This window comes from Strigops habroptila, chromosome 2 (assembly GCF_004027225.2).
Source record: "Strigops habroptila isolate Jane chromosome 2, bStrHab1.2.pri, whole genome shotgun sequence".
In the NCBI taxonomy this organism is placed as follows: domain Eukaryota; kingdom Metazoa; phylum Chordata; class Aves; order Psittaciformes; family Psittacidae; genus Strigops; species Strigops habroptila.
Genome location: NC_044278.2, coordinates 80,944,731 through 80,971,520, shown reverse-complemented (window position 1 = coordinate 80,971,520; position 26,790 = coordinate 80,944,731). Strand labels below are relative to the sequence as shown.

General features: G+C 38.2%; 1 protein-coding gene across 13 annotated transcripts in view; it reads left to right on the top strand.

Annotated features, from left to right (window-relative positions):
• LMO7 (LIM domain 7) overlaps positions 1-26,790 on the top strand; it is a 130,006-nt gene that overhangs the window by 86,426 nt on the left and 16,790 nt on the right. For 2 of the 13 annotated variants that reach the window (XM_030476614.1, XM_032919748.1), the window contains exons 9-20: positions 4,391-4,420; positions 6,702-6,819; positions 7,994-8,136; positions 9,409-9,850; positions 10,618-10,947; positions 13,888-14,002; positions 20,209-20,370; positions 21,808-21,911; positions 22,700-22,760; positions 24,030-24,071; positions 25,814-25,839; positions 26,151-26,255. In XM_030476614.1, the coding sequence (XP_030332474.1) occupies positions 4,391-4,420; positions 6,702-6,819; positions 7,994-8,136; positions 9,409-9,850; positions 10,618-10,947; positions 13,888-14,002; positions 20,209-20,370; positions 21,808-21,911; positions 22,700-22,760; positions 24,030-24,071; positions 25,814-25,839; positions 26,151-26,255 (1,678 nt within the window). Of the gene's footprint in view, positions 1-263; positions 564-918; positions 1,210-1,513; positions 1,712-2,170; positions 2,888-4,390; positions 4,421-6,701; positions 6,820-7,993; positions 8,137-9,408; positions 9,851-10,617; positions 10,948-13,887; positions 14,003-20,208; positions 20,371-21,726; positions 21,912-22,699; positions 22,761-23,819; positions 23,877-24,029; positions 24,072-25,813; positions 25,840-26,150; positions 26,256-26,790 lie in introns of all 13 variants that reach the window. The other 11 variants (XM_030476610.1, XM_030476607.1, XM_030476617.1 and 8 more) reach the window with 9 other exon arrangements.

The following is a 26,790-nucleotide window of genomic DNA, read 5'->3' as shown; positions in this document are numbered from 1 at the left end:
TTTTTAACTTGACTGGTTTTCTGGCATTTAAGTAATGTTTTGAGACTGGTCAGACTCTAGGTAGAGGGGATTTTAATGCTCTTAAATGCAAGTTCATGAGAGGTAGTTTCGGTTTCTCATTAAAGTCTTCCAAAATACACTGGTGAACTTCAGTTGTCCGGCTTCTTGGTACATACGGATGAGATTAGTGGGCAGTTTTGGGTTTCATCATTGCTTTCGTGACTTCACTGTCTTCATTCTGTTCCTGTTCTGGTCAACCTCAGTGGACATGAAAGGAATCCCGCAGCCTCCTGCCAAAATAGCAGAGCAGAGTGTGGGCTCACAAATCCAGCTTCCTTCCAGATGATCTATGAGTATGACAGTGGCTCTGATTCAGAAGATGAAAGAAGGCTGCCTGACCTGGTTATGGATGACTTAGCAAATCGTAGATTTCTAGTCAAAAAGAGCCCTGTAAGCTCTGCTACACCTGGACATCATTTCATGTTGCGCAATGACTCTCCTAAATCTTGCTCACAAGAAAGTTATCCAGCTGGTCCACTAGCTGCAATGCTTGAACCACTGAGGTCAGAGATACTAATCCAAGATCCAGTAACTATTGCATTATCTAAATTGCAGTCCATAAATAACTCCATAAAGTTAGCTGTCTAATTGGCATTTTAACAGAGCTGATAATTTGTTATGGCTTTTCTGGCAAACTTCATATTTTTGTCAAAGGCGATAGGATGCTGATATAACCATTTAACTTTTTTTATTTTTTTTTTTTTTAATATATCTTACTATTTCTGGTGCTGCAGTGGAATTGAGAACTAATTTGCTTCATTCATGAGGTTGAACTCCTGAGCCAAAAAGCATGTCTTTTTGCATTCTTTATGTCAAGTTGCTCCTGAAATATCTTAACTGATTGGGTATTTTGCACAGTAACCAGAGGAGGCAGAGGCAGTTGGCTACTAAAGAGGAAAACAAACCAAGAGCTAACATTCCTTCAGAATTATCTGGGTATTTTGATGAGGACGAGGATGAAGAAATAGGCATCCCAAACATTGAGAAAGATGATCTCTATTTTCGCAAGCTAAGTTCTTCAGCGGCAAATACAGTTGTTGCTTTTGACAAATTTCTTCCGAAGTTTTGGACTCCAGAAGAAGAATTGCTATGGAAAAAAATCAGGAAATCCTCTTTCAAACCCTGGTATAAAGAGATTCAAGGGTTCAGGTGCGTTTTCATGCATGCCCCTGTTTCTCTCCTGTGTGCGAAACCTATAAAGAAAGTGTAGTTGTATGACTTGATTTTTATTTTTCATTTTTATTGCCAGTGTAGCAGCAGGATTTGTTTTCTCCTTTTCTTTTCTTGTTGTTTTTTTGTTGGTTTTTTTTTTTCCCCCACCCCCGGAGAATAATTGAAATATTATCTCTGTTACACTGTTGCACAGTTGCTGCTGTGCATTTTACTCAAGGAGTACACTTCGTGTTTGTTTTATTTTTCTTTCCCTCTGCTCATTCTTTGTGCTGCTACACAGTAGAAAGAAATCGGATTCTGAGGAGGAATTTGCTTACAAACAAAGCTCTACCATTGTTGCTAATCACCCAAGACCAAGTTTTGACTGGAACAGCAGTTGCAGAAGAGATCAGAGCTATAAGCCAACTGCTGACTATATGGGAAGCTCATTGTCACAGATTGCAGAAGGAAAAATCTTGGAAGCTTCTGATCAGCCCAGGTTGATATTGCTGCATGAACTGTACTCTTGCTGCATCAAAAAGAAATGGCTGGATATGCAACAGCTGAATGAAATTAAACCACATCCTGTAATGTTACGCTTTTTTGGTTGTTACCTTTTTCTCCTTTTTTTTTTTTTTTTTTTTTTAAATGTAGCCATAAGTTGCTGGTCTTCTTGAAGGTGTAAATGCAAAAGTGTAACATGCTGCATAGGGTTACTGGCTTTGTGTGTGAGCATGTAAGCGTGCTGTTTCTGAGCAGGTTAGTATGCCGTGATACCTTTACGTTGGTTGATGTGTGCTGTGCTACAGTTAGTGATGGTGAATGCCAAGTGGTGTAGTTGTGCTGCTCGGGATGCTGCAAATCTAAACCAAATGCATATCACAGTACATTGTGATCTGTTTGTCTCTTGCTACTTAATGATATTTTTACTTCCCTCCTTTTGTTTTATATGCTTCAGTCAGTTTTCGTTACTTCAGGCTCTGCAAAAATACTCTGACTACTTGTCTTCCGAAACGAAGACCAAAATTGATCCTACTTCTGGCCCTAGGCTCATAAAATGTAGAAAGAATATTTCCTTTATACCAGGAAGCAATCAAGGAGATGCAGAAAATGGGTATCTGTATCCAGATTTGGAAAATGATGACTTTTTCATTCGGAAAACCGGGGCTTTCCATGTGAATCAAGTTGTTCTCCAAGACCCCCGGTATTTAAAAAACTTCTCTGAGCAGGAGCCTCTCATAGAGGGTGAGATAATTCTGCAACCCAGAGAGGGCCAACCTGTGATTCCAGATTTGGAGAAGGATGACATGATTTTCCGTAAAATCCTCTCTCAGAGGAAAGAGGTACCTTTATCGGGTGCTCCAGACAAGTATCATCCAGCACTCTTTCCTGATCCATGGAGTCTTCCAGAGGAGATACGGTCCAAATTTCTGTGTTTACTTGAAAAAAACACTACACCGGAGGAAAGGAAGAGCAACGGCAGAGTGCTGTCACCATCTTCCCGCCATAAGAAGGATGATATGGTGACCCGCAAGTTAGAATCTTGGAAGGTGGGAAGCAACGCCCAGCCAGTAAATTTCATCCCGGGTCCGTGCAGTGAAGATGACTGGAAGAAGTGGGAAGCAATCAGGGAGGCCAGCAAAGTTAGACACAAGAAACGTCAGATGGTGGAGAGGTCAGGTTGCGTCCTGCACGGATTGTGCTTGAGTGCAGCTGAACCCTTTCCATTCAGAAAAGCATCGTCTTGTGCTGAGCCATTTGTAGAGTGCCAATCTGCTATTTGTTCGTGGTGTCCTGGACAAGCTTTTTATTTGCTTTGAATAGAAGCTCCTGACTGCAATACCATATTTTCAACAAAAAATTTACAATGTTTTCTAGTTGTAGGCTGCTATTTTAGGGAAAATATGTTAGCATTCCTTCAGGCTCAAAGTTCTGAATAAGTTTCTTTCCATGGTTCAACAGAAATAGTGATTATTCAAAAGACTGTGGAGGCTAGAAATATTTTCTTTTTTCTCCCCCATATAAATGGTAAAAACACTTCTGAAACATGTGAATGCTTTGATGACAGATTCCGGAAATAGGCATTCTGATGTTCTTGCTTGCACCTAAATTGAAAATGCTTGTGAACTGTCCTGCCACAGTTCTGAGATAATTAGATGAGTGGAAAAAAATATCAGTAGTGTTTTGCCCACTCTAAGTCACTGTGCATGCAAGTTGTGTGTCCATGTAATATTAAATTCCACTGTTACATATTTTATTCTGCCAGTGTTTCTCTCCTGCTGTCATACAGTCCTGATCAATACTTTCCCCTAATCCTTTTCTGATATACTCAAAACTTCTCTGACTGAATACTGGTTTTAACTACTTCCTAGGTCTCTTTTGGATTTTGTACATCCTGGGGAAGAGTAGGGTATCAACTATTTGCTTAGCTCAGAAAATACGGCATTGCAAGTTTCATTTCTCCCAGCTGTGCATCATTATTTTGTGACTAAGACACTTCCATGTTCCAGTTGGTATTTAATGTTGCTGCGTTTAGTTTTTAAGCTTAATACTGTTAACAAAGTGTGAGCTTCACAGAGGAATATTTCTGAAGTGCTTGAAAATATTTCACGTTTTAAGAATTCATTCAATACAATAAAATACTCATATTCAAGACTACTGAAAATCCACTTGAATCACACTGGATTAATTTCGTTCTTCACTTAATCTGCTAAACTTCTAAATAGGCCTTTTATCTATTCCAAGATTTAGTTTCATTTAATATCAAAAGTGGTTGAAGTAACAAGAGAACAGGCTCTGTAAGCCTTGCTGGGACTCAAGTTAGCACTAATTTTCATTTCTTGAAACGAGTATCTTCTGAGCATCTTGCTGTTCAGCAGCACTGGAGTAAGTGGTGCAGAATTAATACAAGGCTCTATCCATGTAATATTGCTAAATTGGAACAATTGAGAAGTTGTAGGCAGCCTTGTTCTGTCAGTTTTCTGCCTGACTTACACATCACGCAAGTCCTGATCTGTCTTTTGACTAGTGTCAGATCTCTGATGTGCTGTTCCATGTTGACTGGTCCTCAGGCTTTCAGTTTCCCCTTCACTTAGTGAGAGTGCTGGTATATTTGTGGTGTTAATGTTACGAATATCAAGATACTGAATCTTTTCTTTTTTGGTTTCTGATTTCTCAGACTGTTTCAAAAGCTTTCTGATGAGCAAGGGTAAGTTTTATAAAAGCTTGAAAGATCATAATGCTATGTTTGCCTCTATATTTTCGTGCATGCACAGTAGCTAAAAACTCATGCTGGAAACAACTTGTGCATGCTGCTTTGTTGTTCTGTGCTTGGGCAATTTATGTGACGAATGTAAGAGACTAAAAGCTATGCATCTATCAAAAGTTCTCTCTGGCATCTAGGGTATCCAAGTTAGGGTTATCAGGCACTTTGAAAATCAGCTCTAGTATTTTATTCCTGCTGAAGTGCTTGGTGTTCGGTATTTAAATTAGGCTTTAAAACATTCAGAAATGTAAAGGAAGATTAGTAAATATTTTATTCCAAAGGCTGTACAGATATAATCTGAAGATAATTAATGACATGGTATTTATCATGGGACTGATGAATGTTCTTTGGTTATTTTGTATACTTCAGGTTGTTGAAGCCTCAGTGGTAAACTTACTGGTTAGTGCCATGTGAACTTAGACTTTGTTTGTGATGTACTGTGACTGAAAGAGAAATATTTTTCCACTTACAGTGTCATGGCATGTTAAGTATTTGGTTCTGCATGTTCTATTTTTCTTTTTTTTTTTTTTTTTACTGTACATTTATTTATCTCCTTATTTGTCTTTTACCCTGAGGCAAAACCTAGTAAATGACTAAACACTTCCAGAAGAAGCAAGAAACATTTTGGAAGAAGTTAGATGTTAAGGGAGGGAGACTCAGAAGGCTGAAATCACTAGTTAGTTTTCAAAGTTAAAACTAGAATTGAAACTAACATCCTGTTCCTTAGTATGAATATACTAAGGCATATTGTATTTAGGACTAGATTGTCCTATTTTGTTGCAGGCAGATGTAGCAACTCAAGAGAAAGAAAAGGAAACCCTAGACATGTAATGTAAGTTTTCTTGAACTCCTGGGAAAGAGTTTTGATATTTATGTACAGTTTGGTTACCCAAAACTGTTTCTAGACATGATACAACTTAACAAATTAAAAAACAAAAAAACCCAGAACTGCACAAGAAAAGAGTTTCTGCAATAGTGACCAGGAGATTTGTGTTAAATTTGGCATTCCTCCTAGTCAAAAAATAGACAAGCAAACAGGTATAATGAGTTAATGCTCTAGCCTCTGTTTCTAGAGGCTGAAGGCCAAAGTCTAATGTTACCAGTGAAAGTGAGCAGGGCCTCTTGGCAGGAGGTGAGAGAGTCTTATCTGTTAGTTCAGAGCTCTCTTGGTATGTAACAGATTGGAGCAAGGCTCTGTGCTGAATCAGTTTTGGTTTTAACCTGATTTTCTGTTGTATCAGAGAAGCGACACACTTCCAAGCCCTCTTAGAACTTGGTTACACCTCTTCATCATTCAGTTTTTGTTTGGATAAATGCAAAAAAAAAAAAAAAAAAAAAAAAGGTAAGCCCCATAAGCCTACCTTTCTTTTTATATTGCAGCATTGAACCTTATGATGAAACACCTGCATTTTGCTTGGTGTCTCAGAGGCTTGTAGTTGAGCAGGAGTCTTGTCCTATGCCTAAAGTAAAAGTCCTTCTGTTTATCACTGCAGTGTGAAAGACTAAAGGAGAAAATAGCATTTGAGAAGCAGGGGGGAAGGCATGAAAGGTGAGCTTTGAGGAATTTTGATTAAGGGGAGCTAGTGAGTAGGAGTTCACGGGGAGAAACTTGTAGCCATGTTGAAGGAAGTAGTGAGAAGATGGCTGTGTTAACCATCCTGACTTGGATGAAAAGCATCAGGGAGGCCTGGGGAGGAGTAAAGTAGGCTAGTGATGTGCATGAACTGAGAATTGAGCAGTTAATTACTTTTGGTTTTTTAGAAACTTTAATGACTGACTTGATTTTATGATTAACCTAAGGAAGGAAAGAATGGGAGGTGATTCAAGAGCTGTTACTGGAGAAAGCAGTGAAAGGATGGCAATTCGGACTCTGGGAGCGGGGTGCCTCTTAGTCAAAGAAAAGAGTAAGGTCAATAAAGAGAGAAACAAAGGAATCAGTTGGATACAAAGAGCTCGATGTGAACGATCCGCGTGGAGCTGCTACAGAGCTGCTTATTCCCTTAACCTGATTTTATTTGCTCAAATATGCAACTAGTGACTCAAATGCTGGCCATAGAGCACATCCCAGCCTTGCTCATTCAGCTACCCATGTGTTTCCTGCTCTGTTCAAAATAACACTTGAGAACTCAGTTGTACTAATATCAACGTCTCTCTCTCTCAAAGGTTTCACTTGCGTAGATGATGGCTAAGATGTGATAAAGCCCAGTACTCTTTTTCTTTCTAGGAGCAAATCTTTGAATGATGTCAGTGCAGAGGAGCTGCAGTCATTGCGCAAAATCCGTTATGAAGAGCTACAAAAGATCAAAGAACAGTTACAAGAACAAGATCTAAAATGGCAAGAAGTAAGCACTTTTTACCCCTCCTCATGTGTCCTGCTGAAGGGCTGGGTGCTGCCTACCTTCAGTGTCCCTAGAAAACAGGCTTTGGCATGTGTGCAGCAATTTATGGGGCTGTCTTCTGAAAAGATCTGTCTTGTGCAACTGCTAGGGATGTCTGTTTAATGCAGAACTGAACTTATTTTAAATATCATCATAAATATCTGATTAATGCTTCAGGTTAAGACTTGTACATATTGTAATAAAGCCTTCAGGCTTGATTTCTCTGGACATAAAAGTTAGGGCTTCATGACTTATCTGAAATTTGTGAATACTTTTTTAGTGAAACAATTTGAATGTCTGAGCATTTGATCCTTTGGGAGAAGGGAGGGAAATAATATTTCCCCATGCAAATTTTCGAGGCTTCTATCCCTTAATAATTCTGTCTAAAATCCAGATTGTAAACCGATGTGATAGCTTTGCACAGCATCATAATGGTATCTGAAGACCTTTTCTTTTTTATTAAAATCTCTGCTTGACAATGATTACCAACAAGAAGCTGAAATTAAGAACAGAACACCAAGCAAGAAGTTCGCTGTTGTTTGTTTAAAGCACCTCAGCCATCTCAGTTCTAATATTCAGTACTACTTTTAACTCAGTTCTAGTATTTCATGGAGAATATTGCCAGTCCACGTTGTGGTTTTACAGAAATGAAGAAAGTACAGAAGTATATGTTTTCAATTTAGAATTTAAAGCATTTTTGTTCTCAAGCTAATGTATCAGTTTAACATAGTAGTGATTTCGGGGGATCAGAGAGGGGGAGGCAGAGGGAATCATCCCAAACTCCAGATCCTACAACAAAGAAATACAAATGGTATTTGCATTTGTTTTCCACTATGTGTCACTGAGTGAAATATTCTAGAATAAATTAGAAAGTGTTGTTTTTTAATGGGGGGGAGGGCAAAACATGTACTTTTCCACTTGTAGTCCAGTGATTACAATTGTTTATTTTAACAGGCAGTGAGCAAGCCTGTAACCCTAACTGAAATACAAGAGCCCCTTCCTCATTTAGTAGGGGAAGGTACATGAAAATAGTGCTGCAATGCAGGCATGCAAATAAAATCAGGGCAGTAGGTAGTGTGATGTAGGTCTAAGAAGTCTTGAGAAAATCTGATTGTATATGTTCATGTTATTCTTATAGGATCTAGCAAAATGGAAGAATCGTAGAAAGAGCTTCACTTCTGAATTGCAAAAGAAGAAGGAAGAGAGAGAAGAAATAGAAAGGAGAGCCTCTGAGGTGTCTGAAAGGAGTACCAAGTCACTGAAAGAAATGCAGCAGGAGAGGTAATGACCCTAATGGGAGTATTATGTTGAAGAACTTATTTCTGAGCATTTCTATTCCCTTAAATTCTTGAGCAGCTTTTACTGGCAAGTTGCAATTGATTCTGCAGACATTTCAACAATTTTTGTTTCAAAACATAACGCAGAAATCTAGGCAATCAAAGGACGGAATATAGTCCGCTAATGCATTGTTTTCACCGAAAGTGATACAGTTTTGCTGTATAAATGGTGTTTTACTCTACTATCCGTAAATAAATGTATTGAGAAGTTAGTATTTGCACCCACTTTGAAGAAATTAAAACCATAGCATTGAACTGAATAGCTGCCTTTTTTATTCCTAGATGAACTTAACTATTTCTCTTTCCTCTATCACTGCATTTGCTATTCTTTTAGCCACTGTGGATGAATACAGCCAGAATTGTAATGTATGTCACAGATCTGTAGACTTTTGCTTGATTTCCTTTCTGTCCCCAGTTGCTCCTCTGGGTGTTTACAGAACAAGATTCTCTCCAAAGAGTCAAAAATGTAAACTGAGTAGCACAGTACCACTTCTACTGGTAACAGTCTTTCAAATACATGTATGGCTGAGATGAAGGGAATATGGACATGGCATGTATTCATAAAAGAAATTTAAGAATGGTTTGTGTTTCTGGTGGGATTTTTTTAATTATTTCTGAGTACAAAAATTAGTCTTTTGAATAAAAATACAAACGCTAGTTGTATTGAATGGCCAGAATTGTCAGAATCTTAAAAATGATGGGGTAAATATAAACTCTGTGGTGGTTGTTCTTTTATGACAAAAGGAATGAATAGCAGAAAACAAACCCTGAACAACTGAGCTTCAAGACACCATCTTTGTTATCTAAAATTCAGTATTTAGCATTTTCACAGAGCAGGCACATCAGCAGAACTGTACAATTCAGCAGTGTTATGGGACTACCTTCTCATTTTTTCCTCAATAAAGTCTGGATTTCTGAGGATATGTAACTTGAATAGCTATATCATTTTCTTGGCAAAGAGATTTCTGTCATGGTGGCAACTTAATAATGTGACAGTAGTACACCTGAGTGTTATGGGAGTATTGAAATGGGGAGGAAGGGGAAGAAGGTAGATTTAAAAATACATTAAAATACTATGAATTGAATGATGTCATTCATTTTCACGTACTGGAGATGTGTTTCTCAGTTTGTGCTTTGCTTTAAACATTCAGTAGTTGAAAGACTTAGGGGTTGCCTGTTGGTCGCTTTGGTGTTTTAATGTGCTCTGTCTCCATAGGGAGGACAGAGATCAAGACTCCTACAGGCAGCGAAAATACGAACACAGATGGACATATTCACTGAACGATGATGTGTTTACTGAAGAAAAAGCACCTTCCACACTGTCAGCAGCAAAAGACTACCTTTTGGAAGAAGATACCACCTACATCACTAAGGACAGCAAAAGTGCAAATGCCGCGCAACAGCGCAAGGAGAACCTGCGAGAGAACTTGGCTGCTCATGAAGCTCCCTCTCCACCAAAGAGCCTGGCAGAGGAGCAGAGCTCGGCTCTTTTGTTTACCCGCTACACAGCGAATGCTCAAACTGGGTCAGCTCAGGTTTCAGCTTCTCTCCCGAGAAGTTACCAGAAAACGGATACCACTAGGTTAACATCTGTGGTTACACCAAGACCTTTTGGTGTCCACTCAAGAGGAATCTCGTCACTTCCACGGTCATTCACGGTAAAATTCTGCTTCATTCCTGCAGTTTGGGGTCTTGGATAGCTGGGGGAACAGTAGAGTTTTAACATTTTATTTATTCTTAAATCATCTGCTGTTTGATGAAGGCTGTGTTAATAGAGCAGGCAATTCTGTCATGGCTTTAGATCTTTACTCATGTTTCTGTACTTAAAGGCACTCCTAGAAATAAGGCTGATAAATATATTTGGTAGAATAATCTTTTTATTACTTTTAGTAAGTCTCCTTCATGTTTCTTATCAAAAACCTGTTTTTGTCAGATGTAATTGCCTGAAACTAAGTTAACATAATTAACTGCTAAAGACAAATTTTACAGGTGATATAAGTTTCCCCTGCTCTGCTGACTTCTGGTGAAATTGAAGTTTTATGCTACCTTAAAATTTACCTGCTCAGGAAAGCACTGAAACAGAGAAATTGATATCCACACTCTCCCTCCACCCTGATTAACTGTGTTGATATTCATAGCTTTCTCCTAACTCCTTATTTGTCTCAATTTTAAAAATGGTAAGAATGCAAATCATTCTAAGCAGGTGACTTTAACATTTTTCTTTTAAAAAGTCTACACTATGCGGCAAGCACTTCAGGAGGAAAAAAAAAAGTGTATTTTCTTTAAAGTAGGTAATTAATAATGGGTACAGTAACCAGAATTTGCATGAAAGGGAGTTTTTTGTCAAATGTGTAGATTCCTGAAAGACTACGGTTTGGGGTTGTTCTTTAAGCATGTTTTTACTAAACTGTTATTTTTGTCCTAGATGGATGATACCCAGAAATACAATGGAGAAGTAGAAAAACCTAAAAGAACTCAAACTTTGTTCACTAGCAGTTCGTTTTCACAACCAGACTCTGCACACCCTCTCTCCGCTGGTGCATTCAAAAGCAGAGGTGAGGAGGAGGAGGAGGAGGAAAAAGAAGGTGTTCAGTCAACACCTCCTCCTAGTTCAGCATTACCTGTAAAATCCCAAGACGAAGATGCTGGAAGCAGTATTCTTAAACCAGAGTATTGCTCTCCTCCTGATTCTCTTTCACTTGCATCTTCTGCAGAAAATGTGAGTCTGCCAGAGCCTGGGGATTCAAAATCCCAGGTAAGTGTGGAAATAATGTGATTACTTAGTGTTACTGAATGCTACAGTAGAGTAAAAGAAAAGTGAAATTACATCTAATGCAAGTATTTTTTGGTAGTAAGAAAACAGTTCTGTGAACTACTATTTCCTTTGATTTAATTCAGGGGAAATAATAGAATATTTGGAAAGCAAATTATTGGTGCTCTTGCGGCATTTTTTGCCTACCCATTTTATGTCGTGTGCTTAATTTTATTTGTCATTCTAATTCAAAATAGTTATTCTAAACACTGTGATGCTTACAAAGTTTTTCTTATTCTCCAGTGTAGCACATTGTGCACACAATCAGGTGTGTCAGTTAGATGAATGATCTGAGCTGCTGTAGCATTCATTTGCACTTTTAAACTGGTGGTGGAAAATAAAGATCATCTTTTTAAAGGCCAGCCTTAAACATTACTATCAAACTATCCTTTTTTTCCATCTGTTGTGGCCTGAGCTCCCATCCTTTTCTTCTAGTTATTCACTTGAAATTAATCTAATTAATGTTCACATTAATAAATTTTAAAGCAAATCACCATCTCTTTGTGTATGTGCTGATCCAGGAGTTGGGTCTTTCAGTGGTTTTTTTGAAATATATATCCTCAAGGGCTGCTGCTTCTAATTGATCGCGTGTTTCACATGTGGAAAAAACGGAGCAATAGCTTTAATTGTTGATACTTTTCTGTAATATGTAATGAGGTTGTTCAAATGGCTCGACAGATTAGAGATGAATTCTTTGCATTCCTCATGCTGCTGTAAAAGTTAATTGTGCCAGTTGCTTGGGTGAGAATGGTAAGACCTTAAATGCTGATTTATGAAATCACTTCCCACACCAGCTTTTTATAAATTCAGACACTGAACCATTCTTCTTCCTAATCACTTGTGGAAAAGGAACACATTTCAGCTTAATACTTCTGATACCCCTTGGGCATTGCAATGAAATTATCATAATTTTTTGAAACTCTGATTGTTTTATAAGGAAGGAGATCATGATCTTTTTTTTCCTGTGTTATTACAAAAGCAGGCGGAGAAATTGCTGTTCTAATCGGTGAAAACATAGATTAGATATGAGTTCTTTGTATCATTTTAAGGGAGCCAAATGAGAACAACGTGTACTAGGTCCACTTTTTTTTTATCTTCTTTTCATTAGTCACAAGATTATAAATCATCCTTCCTGCAAATGAGTTATGTATTTTGGTTTTGTTTGAAAATAAAATTAAAAAATAGAAATGTTTAAAAAAAGCTTGTGTTGTGCTTCGAACAAGCTATAACTTAAGGAATGCAAGCTTTATTTGGCATGTTTGTAAATCATTGCCAGAGTTGCGGGATTGATACAGTTCAATAGTCATCAGGGCAATAACACCAGGTTTATGGAGTACTAAGTGATTTGGAGATGACCTGTCCAAATGATGAAGTTCAGTGCACAAAGTCGTATTACTCCTCTCACAAGAGGTAGGTTTAAAGAACCCCACCGAGTTGGGATGGTGGAAGTAAAAACAACAGCAACAGTAATTTCTAGCAACACTCTCAAATTCAGAAGCTTTAAATGTGCTCTATCACAGTGTAAAAACCTAACCTGTCTATTCATAGATTCACATTTCTAACTAATATGAAATACTGTTACTCACCTAAGGACTTGGGTTGTATGGGATCATTTGCAAGCTAGTAGCTGTGTTTTGAAGAAAGGACTTATTTTCTACCCTGGGCTGTAACAGGGAATGTTGTGCCAGGAACATTCCTGTGACACAAGGTGAAACCTCAGGATTTTGCCTTGCAATGTTGTTTTCTTCCATACCCAGCACTCGGGTACTGCTGAAGCATTCTCTGGCTAGCTACATCTGCTTGTGCAGTGCTCCCTATAGCTGCTTGCTGCATCCTACCAACATAGGAGCTTTGGGGAATTGGCTTAGAAACCTAGACATAAATGCTTTAAATCCTAACCCTTCAGGAAGGCTGGTTCACTAGGCAACTAAAATGTAATTGTATGTTTAATGTACGCATATAAATATGTGGAGTTTCCTCCATGCATAGGTTGGAATATATCTATTTTAACTGTGTTTGACAGAAAAAAGTCTATTTTGTTTTTCCTTTATAACAGTGTCAGTTCCATGATAATGAAGTGAATAGCATGCATTTGAGTATTTTAATTGTTTTTTAATGAGTTTGCATTAAAATGTTTATGTATGCAACGCATGTTCATAATATAGTGTGGGATTGAAAGCAAATGTTCCAAAATGTTTTCCCAATCAAATATTTCTGTAGTTTAAAATGGTAACGTTAAGTTTTTATTCTGATTTTAAAAGCATCTTGAAAGTCCACTAGAATAGAAGATCTGGATTCTAGCTAATTCTGGGATCAGTTTTATTATCTGAGGCCTCCATTACAAAATGCATATCAAACTAGTAGTGTTTCACACAAGATTAAAAAGATGATAGTTCACCCAAGTAAATCTACTTGCAGCATTGAACCTAAAAGAAAGTGATGATGCTCATTGTAGGGTGTGCAAAAAGTACAGATGAATTCCTGTTATTTGACTTTTTCACATCTGACATGTTCTCTCGGGAGGCAGCGCATTCCACAAATTTACAAGACTATCTATCCGTAAAGACCCATTTAGTGGTTTAGTGTCCTCAAACTCCTTACATTTTGTAGCATTGTGTTACAAAACATTTAAAATAAGAGAAATGCATAGCTAAATATATGTGTAAAGAAAATATGAATGTAAACTGAAAATGTACCTGTTTGAACAAAAAACAGATGAGTTAGTTAGTTAACTGACTTCAACACTGTTTCCCTTGTCTATGATGGTAATAATAGATGATTAAAGTGTACATTGTGACCAGCCTCACCTATTTAGAGGATAAACTTTCCCTCATTTAGATTCCTGTGATACCAGATACTGTAGTGTCATGTTTTATTTTTCAGGAGCAGTACAGTGAAATGAGAATCAGTATAAACCAGAGACCTGGCCACAGTCGCAGCTTTGGGTTTACAACAAATTGGAGTTCTTCAGGGGTCTTTGTAAAGACAGTTGAAGAAGGTAAATATGTATTAACTGCACAAATTTTTGTTCCTGTGTTTAGTTTGCAGAGGCTTCTAAATGAAGGCATTTGCTGTCAAGAATGCTGCTAATATTTTTAAATATCAGGTGAAGAACTGAAAAATCAGTATTTAGTTTATTAATGTATTTCTGTGAATCCTCATCTCTTGGAATTGATTGAATGCACAAATGTCTAAAAGGCATTTCCTTAATCAAGGATATTTCTATAACCACTGAAGAGGCACAAATGTGAGCACTCAAACATTCACCAAGCTCCTTAGAGAACAGTAGTAAGGGGCAATATCCAGATTGTTCCTTTCATAGAATCATAGAATAGTAAGGGTTGGAAAGGACCTTAAGATCATCTAGTTCCATCCCCCTTACCATGGGCAGGGACACCTCACACTAAACCATGTTGCCCAAGGCTCTGTCCAGCCTGGCCTTGAACAATGCCAGGGGTGGAGCATTTACCATTTCTTTGGGCAACCTGTTCCAGTGCCTCACCACCCTCACAGTAAAGAACTTCTTCCTGGTATCTAACCTAAACTTCCCCTGTATTAAGTTTAAACCTATTACCCCTTGTCCTATTGCTACAGTCCCTGATGAAGAGCCCCTCTCCAGCATCCCTGTAGGCCCCCTTCAGATATTGGAAGGCTGCTATGAGGTCTCCACGCAGCCTTCTCTTCTCCAGGCTGAACAGCCCCGACTTTCTCAGCCCATCTTCATACAGGAGGTGCTCCAGCCCCCTTATCACCCTCATGGCCCTCCTCTGGACTTGCTCCAACAGCTCCATGTCCTTTTTATGTTGAGGACACCAGAACTGTACACAGTAGTCCAAGTGGGGTCTCATGAGAGCAGAGGGGCAGGATCACCTCCTTCGACCTGCTGGTCACGCTTCTTTTGATGCAATCCAGTATACTATATATTATATTTCAGCTAAGTTCAAAAGATTTCACTTCATATGGTTTGTAAACACATGCAGAGGAACCTTAGGAGTTAGTATTTTTATTTCAAATTTCCCTTTCTTAGTCATGTTAGATCTTGGAGACAGTTAATACTTTTAAGCAGTTTTGACTTCTAAATTCATTTCTAGTGCAGATTCTTTTTTTTCCAGCTGTTTTGATACTGAGGAAAAGCAAACATTTTTGTCTTGAAATGAAACATACATAAAGTTTATTTCTAAGCTTTCACAGTCTTCTGCAGAGAAAAAGCTCTGTTTTCTTCATTAAAAAAAAAAAGCATACCAACACACAAATACCCAAGAAAATCACATATAATACTTGTTTTCTGAACAGTGATCTTTCCCATTGCCAGTAATACTTCAAGAATATTTAATTGTGCCCTTTCTTCCAGCTAACACAAGATCATCCTGAGAAAGGAGAAATAACTGGAAACTTCTCATTTAGTTAGCCCTTCATTATGCTTTCCAGAGAGGAAAAAATACCATTTAACAGCACTTACTGAGCAGCCTTAATTTTCCCCTTCCCCCCATTTCAAAGACAGTTTTTAGACCTCTCTTCGCTGTAGCTGGATACTTCTCATAATTAGATTGTAACCTCTAATATACACTTTGCGTGAAGAGCAACTTTCCGTTTGCTTTTCTTGCTGCTAGTCTTTTGGTTTAATTTGGTTACTTGGAGGCAGAGAACTGCCTCTTTGCATTGCCAGCTGTAAATGAGAAGTCTGAGGGTGGTGAGTGTTCCTGCTGGTCATTCACAAAGGTCCATGTGGGCTCTATCCCCAGCCCCGTAGGCAAGGAGAAGATGAAGGCCTTGTGGCTGTTATCTTGGTTATGCTTTATTACAGTTCTCACAAGGAAGGGTGCAAAGTATAGATTGAATGGAGAATGGACTGTCTCTTGGTATTCTCATTTATGGCTTGTGTTTAACACTTTTTTTCATCAACTGGCTCATGTTGTATCTGTATTCAATAGCTGCAGCTTCCTTTAAAGCACAGCCCATTGAAAGAGTAAGATCTGTCTGTTATGTGCTTATGAATGTTGTGTTTCATATTTTTAAGGATAAGTTAAAGGATAATTCAGATTGGAAAGGGCCTTGAGAGACCACCTAGAGAAAACCCTGGCTCAAAAGTGTCAAAACTGAATTTGGACTAAGTTGCCTAGGGCCTTACCCAGGTGGGTTTGAGACCTTTGAAGGATGGAAACTGCACAGCCTCTCTGGGCCTTCTGTAATTATCCTTTTGGAGAAAATTTTCTATGCATATCCAGTCAGACTGACCTTTGTTTATAACCACTGCGCTGTGTTCTCCTGCCATAAATTTCAATAGAGAAGGCTTTCCCTTCTCTGTGACCTCCTGATAGATAATGGGGGGGACTGCTGTAGGTCCCTCTTCAGTCTCTCTGTTCTGGGCTGAACAAGCCCATACCCCTCAGCTTCTCCTCACAGGGCAAGTGCTCCAGCCCTGACCATCCCCATGGCCTTCCAGTTTATTAATGTCTCTCTTACAGTGGGAAGCCAAAGCTGGACACAGTATTGTCGATGTGGTATAACAAATGCTGGCTGAATGGGATAGGCACTTCCCTCGACCATGCTGGTTCATATAGCCCCACCACTGCCAGGATCCCCCCAGCCCTGCTGTCCAGCCCATCAGCCCCCAGCCTGTACCATCACTGGGGTTAGTCCATCCCGGGAGCAGGACTGTCTGTATTTGGCCTTGTTGAATGTCATGTTCCTGCTTTAAACAGTAGCCCAGCTCTCCACCCTCTCCTTTTTGGCAAGTTTGCATGGTTTGCAAACTTGCTGAGGGTGTGTTTTACCACTTCCTGTTGTTGGTGAACATGGTAGAGAGGCCAGGTCCCAGGATACATCCCTGGGGAGCTTCACTTGTAACCAGCCTCCAGGCAGAATATGAACCATTAACTGCTACCCATACAGCCTGACAGCCCAGCAAGTTTTTCACCCATCTGGTTGTTCTGCCCTGTACACAATACCATCCCAACTTTGATGCCACAATACTGTGGAAGATCACACCAACAGCCTCATTAAATACAAGGTGGATGGTATCCACCATTCTCTCTTCATCCACAGATCTAGTAATTTCATCATTGAAGACAACTGGGTTGATCAACATGATTTAGGCTTAGCAAATCCACACCAGCTGTTCCCAGTTACCTTTTTTGTGAGCCCAGTAATAGCTTCCAGGAAGACATTCTCTGATTGTTTTGACATACTTGTCATCCTAACTAGCTATATGATTTTCTTCAGGCGATAGATAACCTGCATTTATCTTTTTACTACTATGACTCTATTCTACATATGCTTTTCCTTCAAAAAAATGTGAAGGAAACTACTTGGCAAGCAAAAGCAATGTCTTATAAGTGTTCTCAAAAAGCTTAATAAGAGTTAAGCTTGTAATACATGTTACAGCAAGATCCATTTGCTACATATAAAGGAAGGTAGTTCTTATTTTTTTTTACAGGGATTTTCAACCTTATACTAAAAATTAGGTAGTCATTAATCTAGACATTGTTCTGACAACTTCCCCAGTGCCGTATAATCTTTATTTTTTCAGTCCTTTCCCTTCCACCCACCCTATTTGCAACCATTTTTCGAGATTGTGTTGATGTAGCAGTGCACGTGTCTGAGATCAAACACTTGTAGGCATGCAGTACAAAGTAAATTTGACCCACTTCCTTCAAGTTTTAATTTTTTTGTATGACTGAACTAGTATTTATCTGTTGTAATAACAACAGGTCAGGATATGTTAGAGATAACTAAATATATATGGAAAATGAGTGAATATTTGGTTGGTTTATTTTCATTGAGGAGTAGTAAGAAAGAAAAACCTTTTACCTTTATCTTCAGGGAAACTTATGAAAAAGAACAGTACTTGTTTTATGTAATGTAAACTAAATCCTCTACAGCAGTATAAATTATCAGTCTCCTATAGTTTTGGAGGAGCTGGACAGGGAAGGACAACTAGCAACATAACCTGTTTTGGCACCTGAATTGCCAGCTTTGTATAGTCGCTGTAGGCTTCTCTGGAAATGAATCAGAGCAGAAGCCCAACATAGGCACCCTGGTTTATACACTTGAGAAGCCCTTTTATTCACAGACTGCAGAGGCAATAGAGGAAGAGCAGCTGGCAAAGTTACGTGCCAAAAATTGAGCAGCGTAAGTTGTTCTGGTTGTGCTGGGTCTACACATGCAATCTAGAGACTGCTGCTATTCATTCAAATCTGTATGGTTGGAGTATGGTCTGGGTATGTCTTTCTGGTGATACTATAGGAGAAACCATGTAATCTTAAATTCCCTTCCTTTCCTAAAACTGAGCTGAGGTATACTGTTCTCACCTGTAAGCTAGGTTTCATCCCTGTCGAATTATTTGAGTAAAATGAACATAATCTTCTTTTGGTTCCTAGAGCTCTTTCTGTCACAACACAAAGCAGGGAAATTAGCAGTTCTGATGTCTCCCCTTGAGCCTGAAGCATTCTCTGTACTATGTTCAGTCTACATGTGATCAAACTATGTGTTATTAAAGATCTTAGATTTTTAAATCAGACACAATTCCAAATGTTGAATGATGATGTTGAAAATAGTAACTTCAGTGGTAGTGTATCAGTAGTATGCTTAACAGTACCTTCCACTAATAGATTAGAAAACCCATTAATTCTTTAACATCTTCCTGGCTGTAAGGAGATGCATGTTTTTTCCAGTTTAACTATCACCCATGTTTTTATAATATTGCTTAAAAGAAATTGGTGTGTTTTGAAAATTTTACTGGTAACTGCTAATGGAGTCTTTAGTGTGTACTTGAAGAGGAATTGAATATGGAACTATGCTCTTCTAACACAGTAGTTAGAGTTCACTAGAAAAACAATACTAATGGATCACTGTTTGGTGCAGTATTAGGAAGCATAGTTTTTCTTCATTCCTTAACTTCTTTGGGTGCTAGGAATATTAAAAGCTATCTGAATCCTTAGCAGATGATCCAGACTTATAGCAGCATTTTACTAGTGAGTCAGGAAGCATATGATGTCTAAATTCTTCTGTCATGCTTGTCCACGTCTGTTTCTGATAATGTAATATAGCATTGTTCTCAGTATATTTAAATAAGATGTCTGAATTTCACTACTGACTCTGGAAAATGCTTCCATTGTGTAATTCGAATTTGTTTTATTTTATTAACGTGAGGATTTATTGTACAATCTTCAACTTCATTTCACTTGGCTTTTTTCCATTTTCTATTCTGCTGAGGGAATAACTGTTAATGGAAGAACCATTCAGATGTAATTCATAAAATCTTACTTGGGGAAGTTTGAGTTTCTCAGCTCATACATTTTCTGAATTAAATAGAAAAAAATTTATTAACTGGTCCTGTATGTTCTCTGTCCTTAGGCTAGTGAGATCACCTGGCAGTGTGTAGTAGATGAAGAAGGGTATAAAGTGCAGCCTATCTTGCAAAATATCAGTAGAATTCAAAGTTCAATCTGCCGTAAAATTTGCTCTTAATAGTCAAAATAAGTAGAATCCAGAGAAGTCTGGGGCAGCACAGAGCAATGTTGTGAGTCCAATTACCAGTCAAATTGGAGCTAGCAAGCTATTTTAGCAAAACAACAAAGCAGCATGCTCTTGTCAGTAAAGCCCAGAAAATGTAAATAAAAACATGAGAAAGCCAGCTTCTACTAGAATTAAGGTGGAGGTTGGGGTTGGTTTTTTGGGGGGGAGAGGTTGGGTTAGATTTTTTTGTTTTTTTGTGTGTGTGTGTAGTTTTTTTTTTGTTTGGGTTGTTTTGGGTTTTTTGGGGTTTGGTTTTTTTGTTTGGAGTGGGTTTTTTTTGGTGGTTTTTTTTTTTTTTTTTTTTTTTTTTTTTTTTTTGACAAGTAAGAGGATTACCTAAACATTGGCTGAATTTCAGCTAATCATTGGCTCCAGACACTGTGGTGCTGCCTCTCTAATTCACTAGGGCCCAGAGTTTTATTAAATGGGCTAGCCAGAATACGAACGTTTACAAGTCCAAAAGGCTGATGTTCTTTTTTCAGAAGTTTCAAATTGAAGCACTACTTTGATACCAGGTTTACTGATCTTACATTACAGCGTAATAGATTTTTTTCAAAGACTTTCTGAATATCCAACAATAAGAATTTCTTTGAGTTATTTCTTCACCTACCCAACCCCCAGTCACAACTGTGGTGAAAAATAATGGTGAATGGAGACCTAATTTTATTTTTCTTTTGTTTTCTGTAGTTAGCCCTGCATCAGTTTGTCAGCTGCATGTAGATGATGAAATTATTGCTATCAATGGCACAAAGGTTTCATGTATGGACTATAGACAGTGGGAAGAAGCCATCAACAAAGCGCTAGAAACTGGAAACCTGCTCATGGATGTCAGACGATATGGAAAGAATGGTGAGTTGTTTCATGAGGCGGATACAGTATGCTCTTTAAGGCAAATAAGCTCTGTCTGTGCTGTACCTGACAGCTGAGAGTCCTTATTAGCCTTACAGTAGTAATACGTATCTAAGCTAAGTAGTTTGCTAGCATGTCTGTTGCATTTTAACACCACTTGGCTTTTTTTTAACTACTCGTGCATTAGAAATGTCTTGACAAACAAGTCTGCAAAGCACTGAACTACTGACCTCTCTTGTGCTCTGACCTGTTTGAGAGGATGCACAGGTAAAAAAGTGTGCAACCACCATACAAGGGGGAATATAACATTTTCTTTCCTGACACATCACAAAAATAAGAGAGGCTGGTCTCTAGAGGATAGTAATTTTTAGGGCCTTTCTCCCTCAACCTTCCTTTATTCAGGGAAGGAGGATCTTGTGTTCCTTTCTTCAGGGAGTGTTTCAGGTAGTGGATGAACTTGTGGGTGATGTATTGTGCTATGATTTTGGCCATTGCCTCAGATATTGTGATGCTGTAATCTCTCCAGAATGGTATTACCTGTTCTGGCTAGTGAGGGTTTCCATCCCGTCTGAAAGCCTTGTAGCATCTCTAGACTTGCCATGGGTTTAATCAGGATACTCTTTCAAAGTCGCAGAATAGTTTTTCCAGAGTTGAAGGTGCAATCAATGACTTCTTTCACAGTATAAATACAAAAAATTCTTTTAGGGGGAAGCTAGGTAGAATAACCTACCAGCAAGTGGGGAGAAAAATAGTGGTGTGAGGAAGAGAGAAGAAACAATTCACTTCTACAGGTCCTAACACAAACAAAGAATGAGTTTAGTGGAGAAGAACTCACTGAATAAATCTTAGGTAGTGGGAGGGAAGAAATTATGGAATCTGAGAGAAGATTATAATTTGTCTTTGCCTCATCAGTTTTGGTAGTTTAGTTTAGACTGCCTTTTTTCCCCCATGCTGTGCTTCCTGGTGAGCACAGGCATAAAAAGGACACTTCCCTGGATAATGAGTCAAATTGTACCTTGAGTGAGTAAAGCTGGAAGATTTTCTCAATCCTTACTAATGCTAATGCAATAGTTTCCAATGAATACTAATTGCTGTGTAATGTTGAGCTGCTGTGGTCCTTGTTAGCAAAACATGTGGTAAACTTTTACCTGGCTTATGACTAACACTTGCATTTTTGGGGAAGGCGGTCAGCTCATAAAAGCCCTTTTTTCTGTCTTCACAAATTTCACCTGATTTGTGTCTCTTCCTCTTCTGTGTGTGTTGTGTGTGTTATTTTAATGTATTTTCACTAACTCTTGTTCTGTTCTTTGACATTACTGTCTACATTAATTTCTTGATCTTCCACATACCAAAAAGATTGGGGCAAAGACCTGCCTTCCCTGCCACATGTAAGGCATAAAATCCTCAATCTCACCAGTATGGCTACCGACATTATAGGTGCATCTGAAAATAAATGGATTGATGCAACTTCTGGAGAACACATTTCAAATGTTTCCACCGTATCGACAAAAAGAGATTTATCCAGCAGCCTTCAAAGTTCTGTGAGTATGTTTTTGAAGGGTCATGGGATTGGAGTGAGGAATAAAGTAAAATGTAATGCCTTGATAGGGAGAGAATGGAGAAAAGACCTTGGGAATCTTATTTTTACTTGTATTGTTTAAGGAACATACAGGATATTGCAAATATGGAGATGTAGCTATGTACATATTAAGGTAAATAAGATGTTTTAAAGACTTGCTAGTGCCCATTCATGAGTGGACACTAGGTGATAAATGTTAAAATACGTGCAGACTGAGTTTTAACTAGAATGTATAGAGTGCTTGTTCTTTAGAAAAGACTTTCATCTCTGTTATTAGCATAAATGAAGATTGCAGCCCCAAATTACTTGCAAATAACACCCTGCCTGCCATGAGACAGAAAGATCTTAGCTTTTTGCATTTTCTTGCAAACTAATGTTTTTTATTTCAGCCAGCTGGTTATTGATCCCCTCAAATGCCTGCAGTAATTTTACCATATAATACACTCAGGATGTTTTAGATAGTTTTGTGTCTTTCTGTGGAAAGTGTTCTGAAGTGTTTCATGATAGAGAGTTCCTGTCAGGGGAGACGTGTAATTGGATAAACTTCCACAAATTTAATGAGCCTAATCCCATTGGCTTTTTTGGTTTGGTTTTTTTTTGTTTGTTTTTTTTTTTTGGTTTGGTTTTTTTTTGTTTTTTGTTTGGGTTTTTTTTGTTTTTTTGTTTTTTGTTTTTTTTGCTTTTTGTTTTGTTGCGTTTTTTTGGTTGGTTTTTTGTTTTTTTTTGTTTTTTTATTATTATGTTTTTCAGGATACAGAAACAAAATTGATAAATGGAATGCAAGGAGATCTTGGCTCTAATGAACAAAGAGGTAAACCACTGTTGCTTTTCATCTGCTAATTGTGTGGGTTTGCAAGAAGCACAGACACTAAACCTGTAATCATCACAAGCTTTGTACAGTGGGTGAAGTGAGACCTTAAAGAACTGAAAGCTAGACAGGTATTGCAGAGATCTAGTTGCATTCAAACTGAGTGTAGTTTGCTTCCACGATGTGTTAGGCAGTTGGAAAACTGACAACAAAGCAGTGACAACTCCCCACCACCCTCCTCCTGCATTAGTGGTTTTAAATTTACTGTGTGGTAGGGGTGAAAGAGAAGGAGCAGGCACACAATTTGTTCGAATTGGTACTGCATTGTGTGGATAATGGTTCAGTATGAGTATTGATTAATTTCACTGCCCAGGAAGAGTCTAAAGAGTATTCAACTTTTTGTTTTTGTCTTTCCCCCTATTTCAGTTGTGAGGTTTTGGGGCTAGTGGTTGTTTTGCTATTATAATTTTACTTTTATTCCTGGAGAATGATATCGATGATTGCAGTATGAATAATAATTACTTATGATGCTATGAACAGTTATAGCCTTACTAGATGACAGTGAGAGAAATCAGGTATGTATAGTTTCCAGTAGAACAATAATCCTTAAATGGATACTTGGTATTTCATTTTATCTTGAATGCACATGGCAATTTATAAAAGAGTTCCCCCAAGAGATCAGTTGCCCTCTGGAGATGCCTTTCTGATGACCTTAAATGGTGATTAGTCTCTTCAATCCAGTTTGGCATCTCAGTCAAGGAGGCTTAAATTAGACCGGGAGAATCTGAGTCCAAGTTTGTCACTTGTGCTGTTCTTATAGTTGGACATTGTTAGTGATAAAATGAAATACTAACCAGTATATGATGTAACCTACTAAAAATTGTATTGTTATTATGAAAGGTGAGGTTTCCTTTGTGTTTCAGGGGCTTCTTATTTTTCTGAAGAGATGTTGCTGTAGATTGGAGGTCTAACGGAAGTTTCTTATCCAGTGGTGATAGTAATTAAAAAAATTAAAAAAAGCACCTCATTGACTTGTTTGTATTATTTGTATTTTTCAAATAGCATCTGAACCTATTTCTTTGAAAAACTTAATAAGACGGTCACAATTTTTTGAGCAAGGTAAACCGAAGAGCTAACATTTCCTGTACTTCCACAAAATTATTCCTGCTGCACACTCTTGCTAACAAGGCTGGTGCTGGGTACTATACCTCTTCAGCATTGTTCGTTGCAGTTACAACAAAGCAACATAATTAATTTCCTTTCTTTTCCCAGGGTCATCAGGTTATTCTTACAATTCATGGGTCTACCTTTGTGGTAATGGGTCTTTCTGTGTTCTCTTACATCTGTAGCTGTTTAAATCTCTTCTATGTTATTCATACATATTTTTTTTTCACTGGGTAGGAGTAAGAAAGAGAGCACTCTTTGTTCAGGTTTGCTACTACCTACAAAACAAGAATAACGTTGAGTATTCCAGCAGAGGCTTAGCACATATCTTGGAGCTGTTGATAAAATACTTAACTCTGGATTTGAGTTTATCTTGAGTTGCAGCTCTGTGCTTTCATCTAAATTGGTGGAAAAAGGCAGCTGCTGGCTTTCCACTATGTGGTGATGTCACAAGATCTCAAGAAGACCAACATAAATTTTGAATTGCATATGCTAGCTTTTAAAGGCAAAAAAATAAGGCACTCAATTTTGGTTTTGTAGGTTGCTTTTTGGTGTTTTGCATGTCACAACTCACTTCCGCTAATGTATGTCTAATGCTGTCTTCAGACTATGTATGCCTTGCTGTTTTGCTGTCTCCTGAAAGAGTGAAATTCTGGCCCACTGGAAGTTCAGTGTGAAATTTGCCAGTGACTTTAGTGGGGCCAGGACTTTGCTTTCAGTGGTGATAGCTTCTATTTTTTCCAGAAGTGATATGTGAAGTGCCACAGCATATATCTGTGTTTGTGGTTCTGTTTGCTTTGAAATACTTCTGCTGCATTGTATCTGCAATATGGTGGTATTTTGATGTTGGGGCTGGTTTTGGTGGGGTTTTTTTGTTTGTTTATTTTGTTTTCTTTTGCTTTTTGGTTTTGTTGGTTTTTGGTTTTTGGGTTTTTTTATTAAAGCTGGCTATGAAGTATGAATTTTCGGTTTTATTTTAATACATTTCATAGCAGTATTTGAAATATGTCACTTGTGCTTGAGGGAGAGGAGAAAGGTGTGTTTCTAGAGTGTGCACTCAGCACAGTTTTGTTAATTTTAAACTTTTGACACTTTAGCTTCGCCATGGTATAAAAGATTGTTCTTTCTAAAGCTGTACAGGCCAGCATAAGCTTACAGGGGTGAGAGGAGTAGGGAGCAAAGATAACATCACGTGGTACAATTGCAGGAGATTGTGTCCATTCGTCCATCACAAAATTAGTGATGATGCTTAGGAAATGATTATACTTAAGTCTGTGCTTCTCCACATTTTCTCAACTTTAATATTAAAGTATAACACATCTCTAATAATCATCTTGGCACAAGCTAAGACCACGTAGCCTCAAATAGCATAAAGTTTGTGGTGAATGGTGACAAGCTCACCGGATTCAAGTGTGCTTTTGGGAGTAGGAAAGGAGGACAGTTGAGAAAGGAAATACATGGGTTTGTGGTAGAGAAGTTGCCTGTGGATGTCTGTAACTCTTAATTCATGTCTAGGGCAATAGGTGAGTAGCTGCTGTACCTGAAGCAGCGTTATGGGTGTCAGTCGTGCTAAACAGTTTGATTTCACAATAATAATAGGAGAGGTGTAGCAAAGAACCTCTGTATTGCCACAGTGGGAGATGTACTGCTTATTCAAGCAATTGCTGATGGCACTTGTAAGCATGTAAAGCTTTTAAGCACTTGTGCACATTAGTTGAAAGTCCTTAATGAATTCTGACCTCAAGAAAGTTCAGCAGGGCAAAATGCAAGCATGGCTTACTAAGAATGCAAAAATTAGTCTGAAGCTCAGATTTTCCCCATTTACATAAGTCTAGCAGTAGTGCGTATGTATGGTTCTAATGATTTCTGGTTTTTGCCTTCCAAATGTACAGGAGGCCCAGAACCTGCAATGCCCGATGTAAGTACTATTTACAAACTACTAGTAAGTACTATAAGCCTGGTCTTTTCAAGAGGCCCACTGCTTTCTATTGCTTTTTATACTGCTTAAAACTGTGATCAAATCTGGAGTACTGTCTAAGATCTTGTAATGTGTAATGGAATGGTTGCTTTCTGTCCCTTTGAAGAAAAGGCTAATTTAGGTCCTTGTCACAGTAAAGCTGTAGTGTTTTTAATAGCTTTTATTTCTCACTTTAAAAAATATGTTTTAAAATGTAGAGCATTGATTACATGGAAGAAGATTAACGCTATTTCATTTCTGTGCTGTATTAGCTCCCAGTCCCATCCATTAGTGCTCCTAGTCGTCGGGTTTGGGATCAAGAGGAAGAACGAAAACGACAGGAAAAATGGCAAAAGGAGCAGGACCGTTTACTGCAGGTATAATTAATCTTCATGATCATAGGCTGGTAATCCTTTGGGTGCAGGAACTGTTAAGGAAGAAGAATAAAATGTGACTTCTACATTTCTTCTTACTGATGGCCTAACAGGACTTTCAGATACATTTGTTGAACTGCACACTTACACTAGCAGTAACTCAGCAAAAAGAGAACAATGCATTAATGAGCTTCATGAAGTCAAGACTGTGTTCACTACAGCCAGAAGTGCTTAATCATTACAAGGCTGGTATGCTCTTACTCGCAGCAAAATGTAAAGGATAAGCAAAGACCTAAGGGATAGTAGTTTTCACTTTTGAATATGAGTTTTATTTTTTCCCCGTTAAGAAAATTGTCTCTAGAATGAGTTTTACCTTCAATTAGCAATACTGCCTTATATTCAGAGATGAAGAGAAGACAGCCAGTGCCATGGTTAGATGCCTGCCTCTGGTTTAGCAATTGGCTGATCAGTTGGAATCAGCCTGGTTCCCAGGACCTCTCCAAGTAAGGAAGCTGAACCTGCTAACCCAAAATCACCT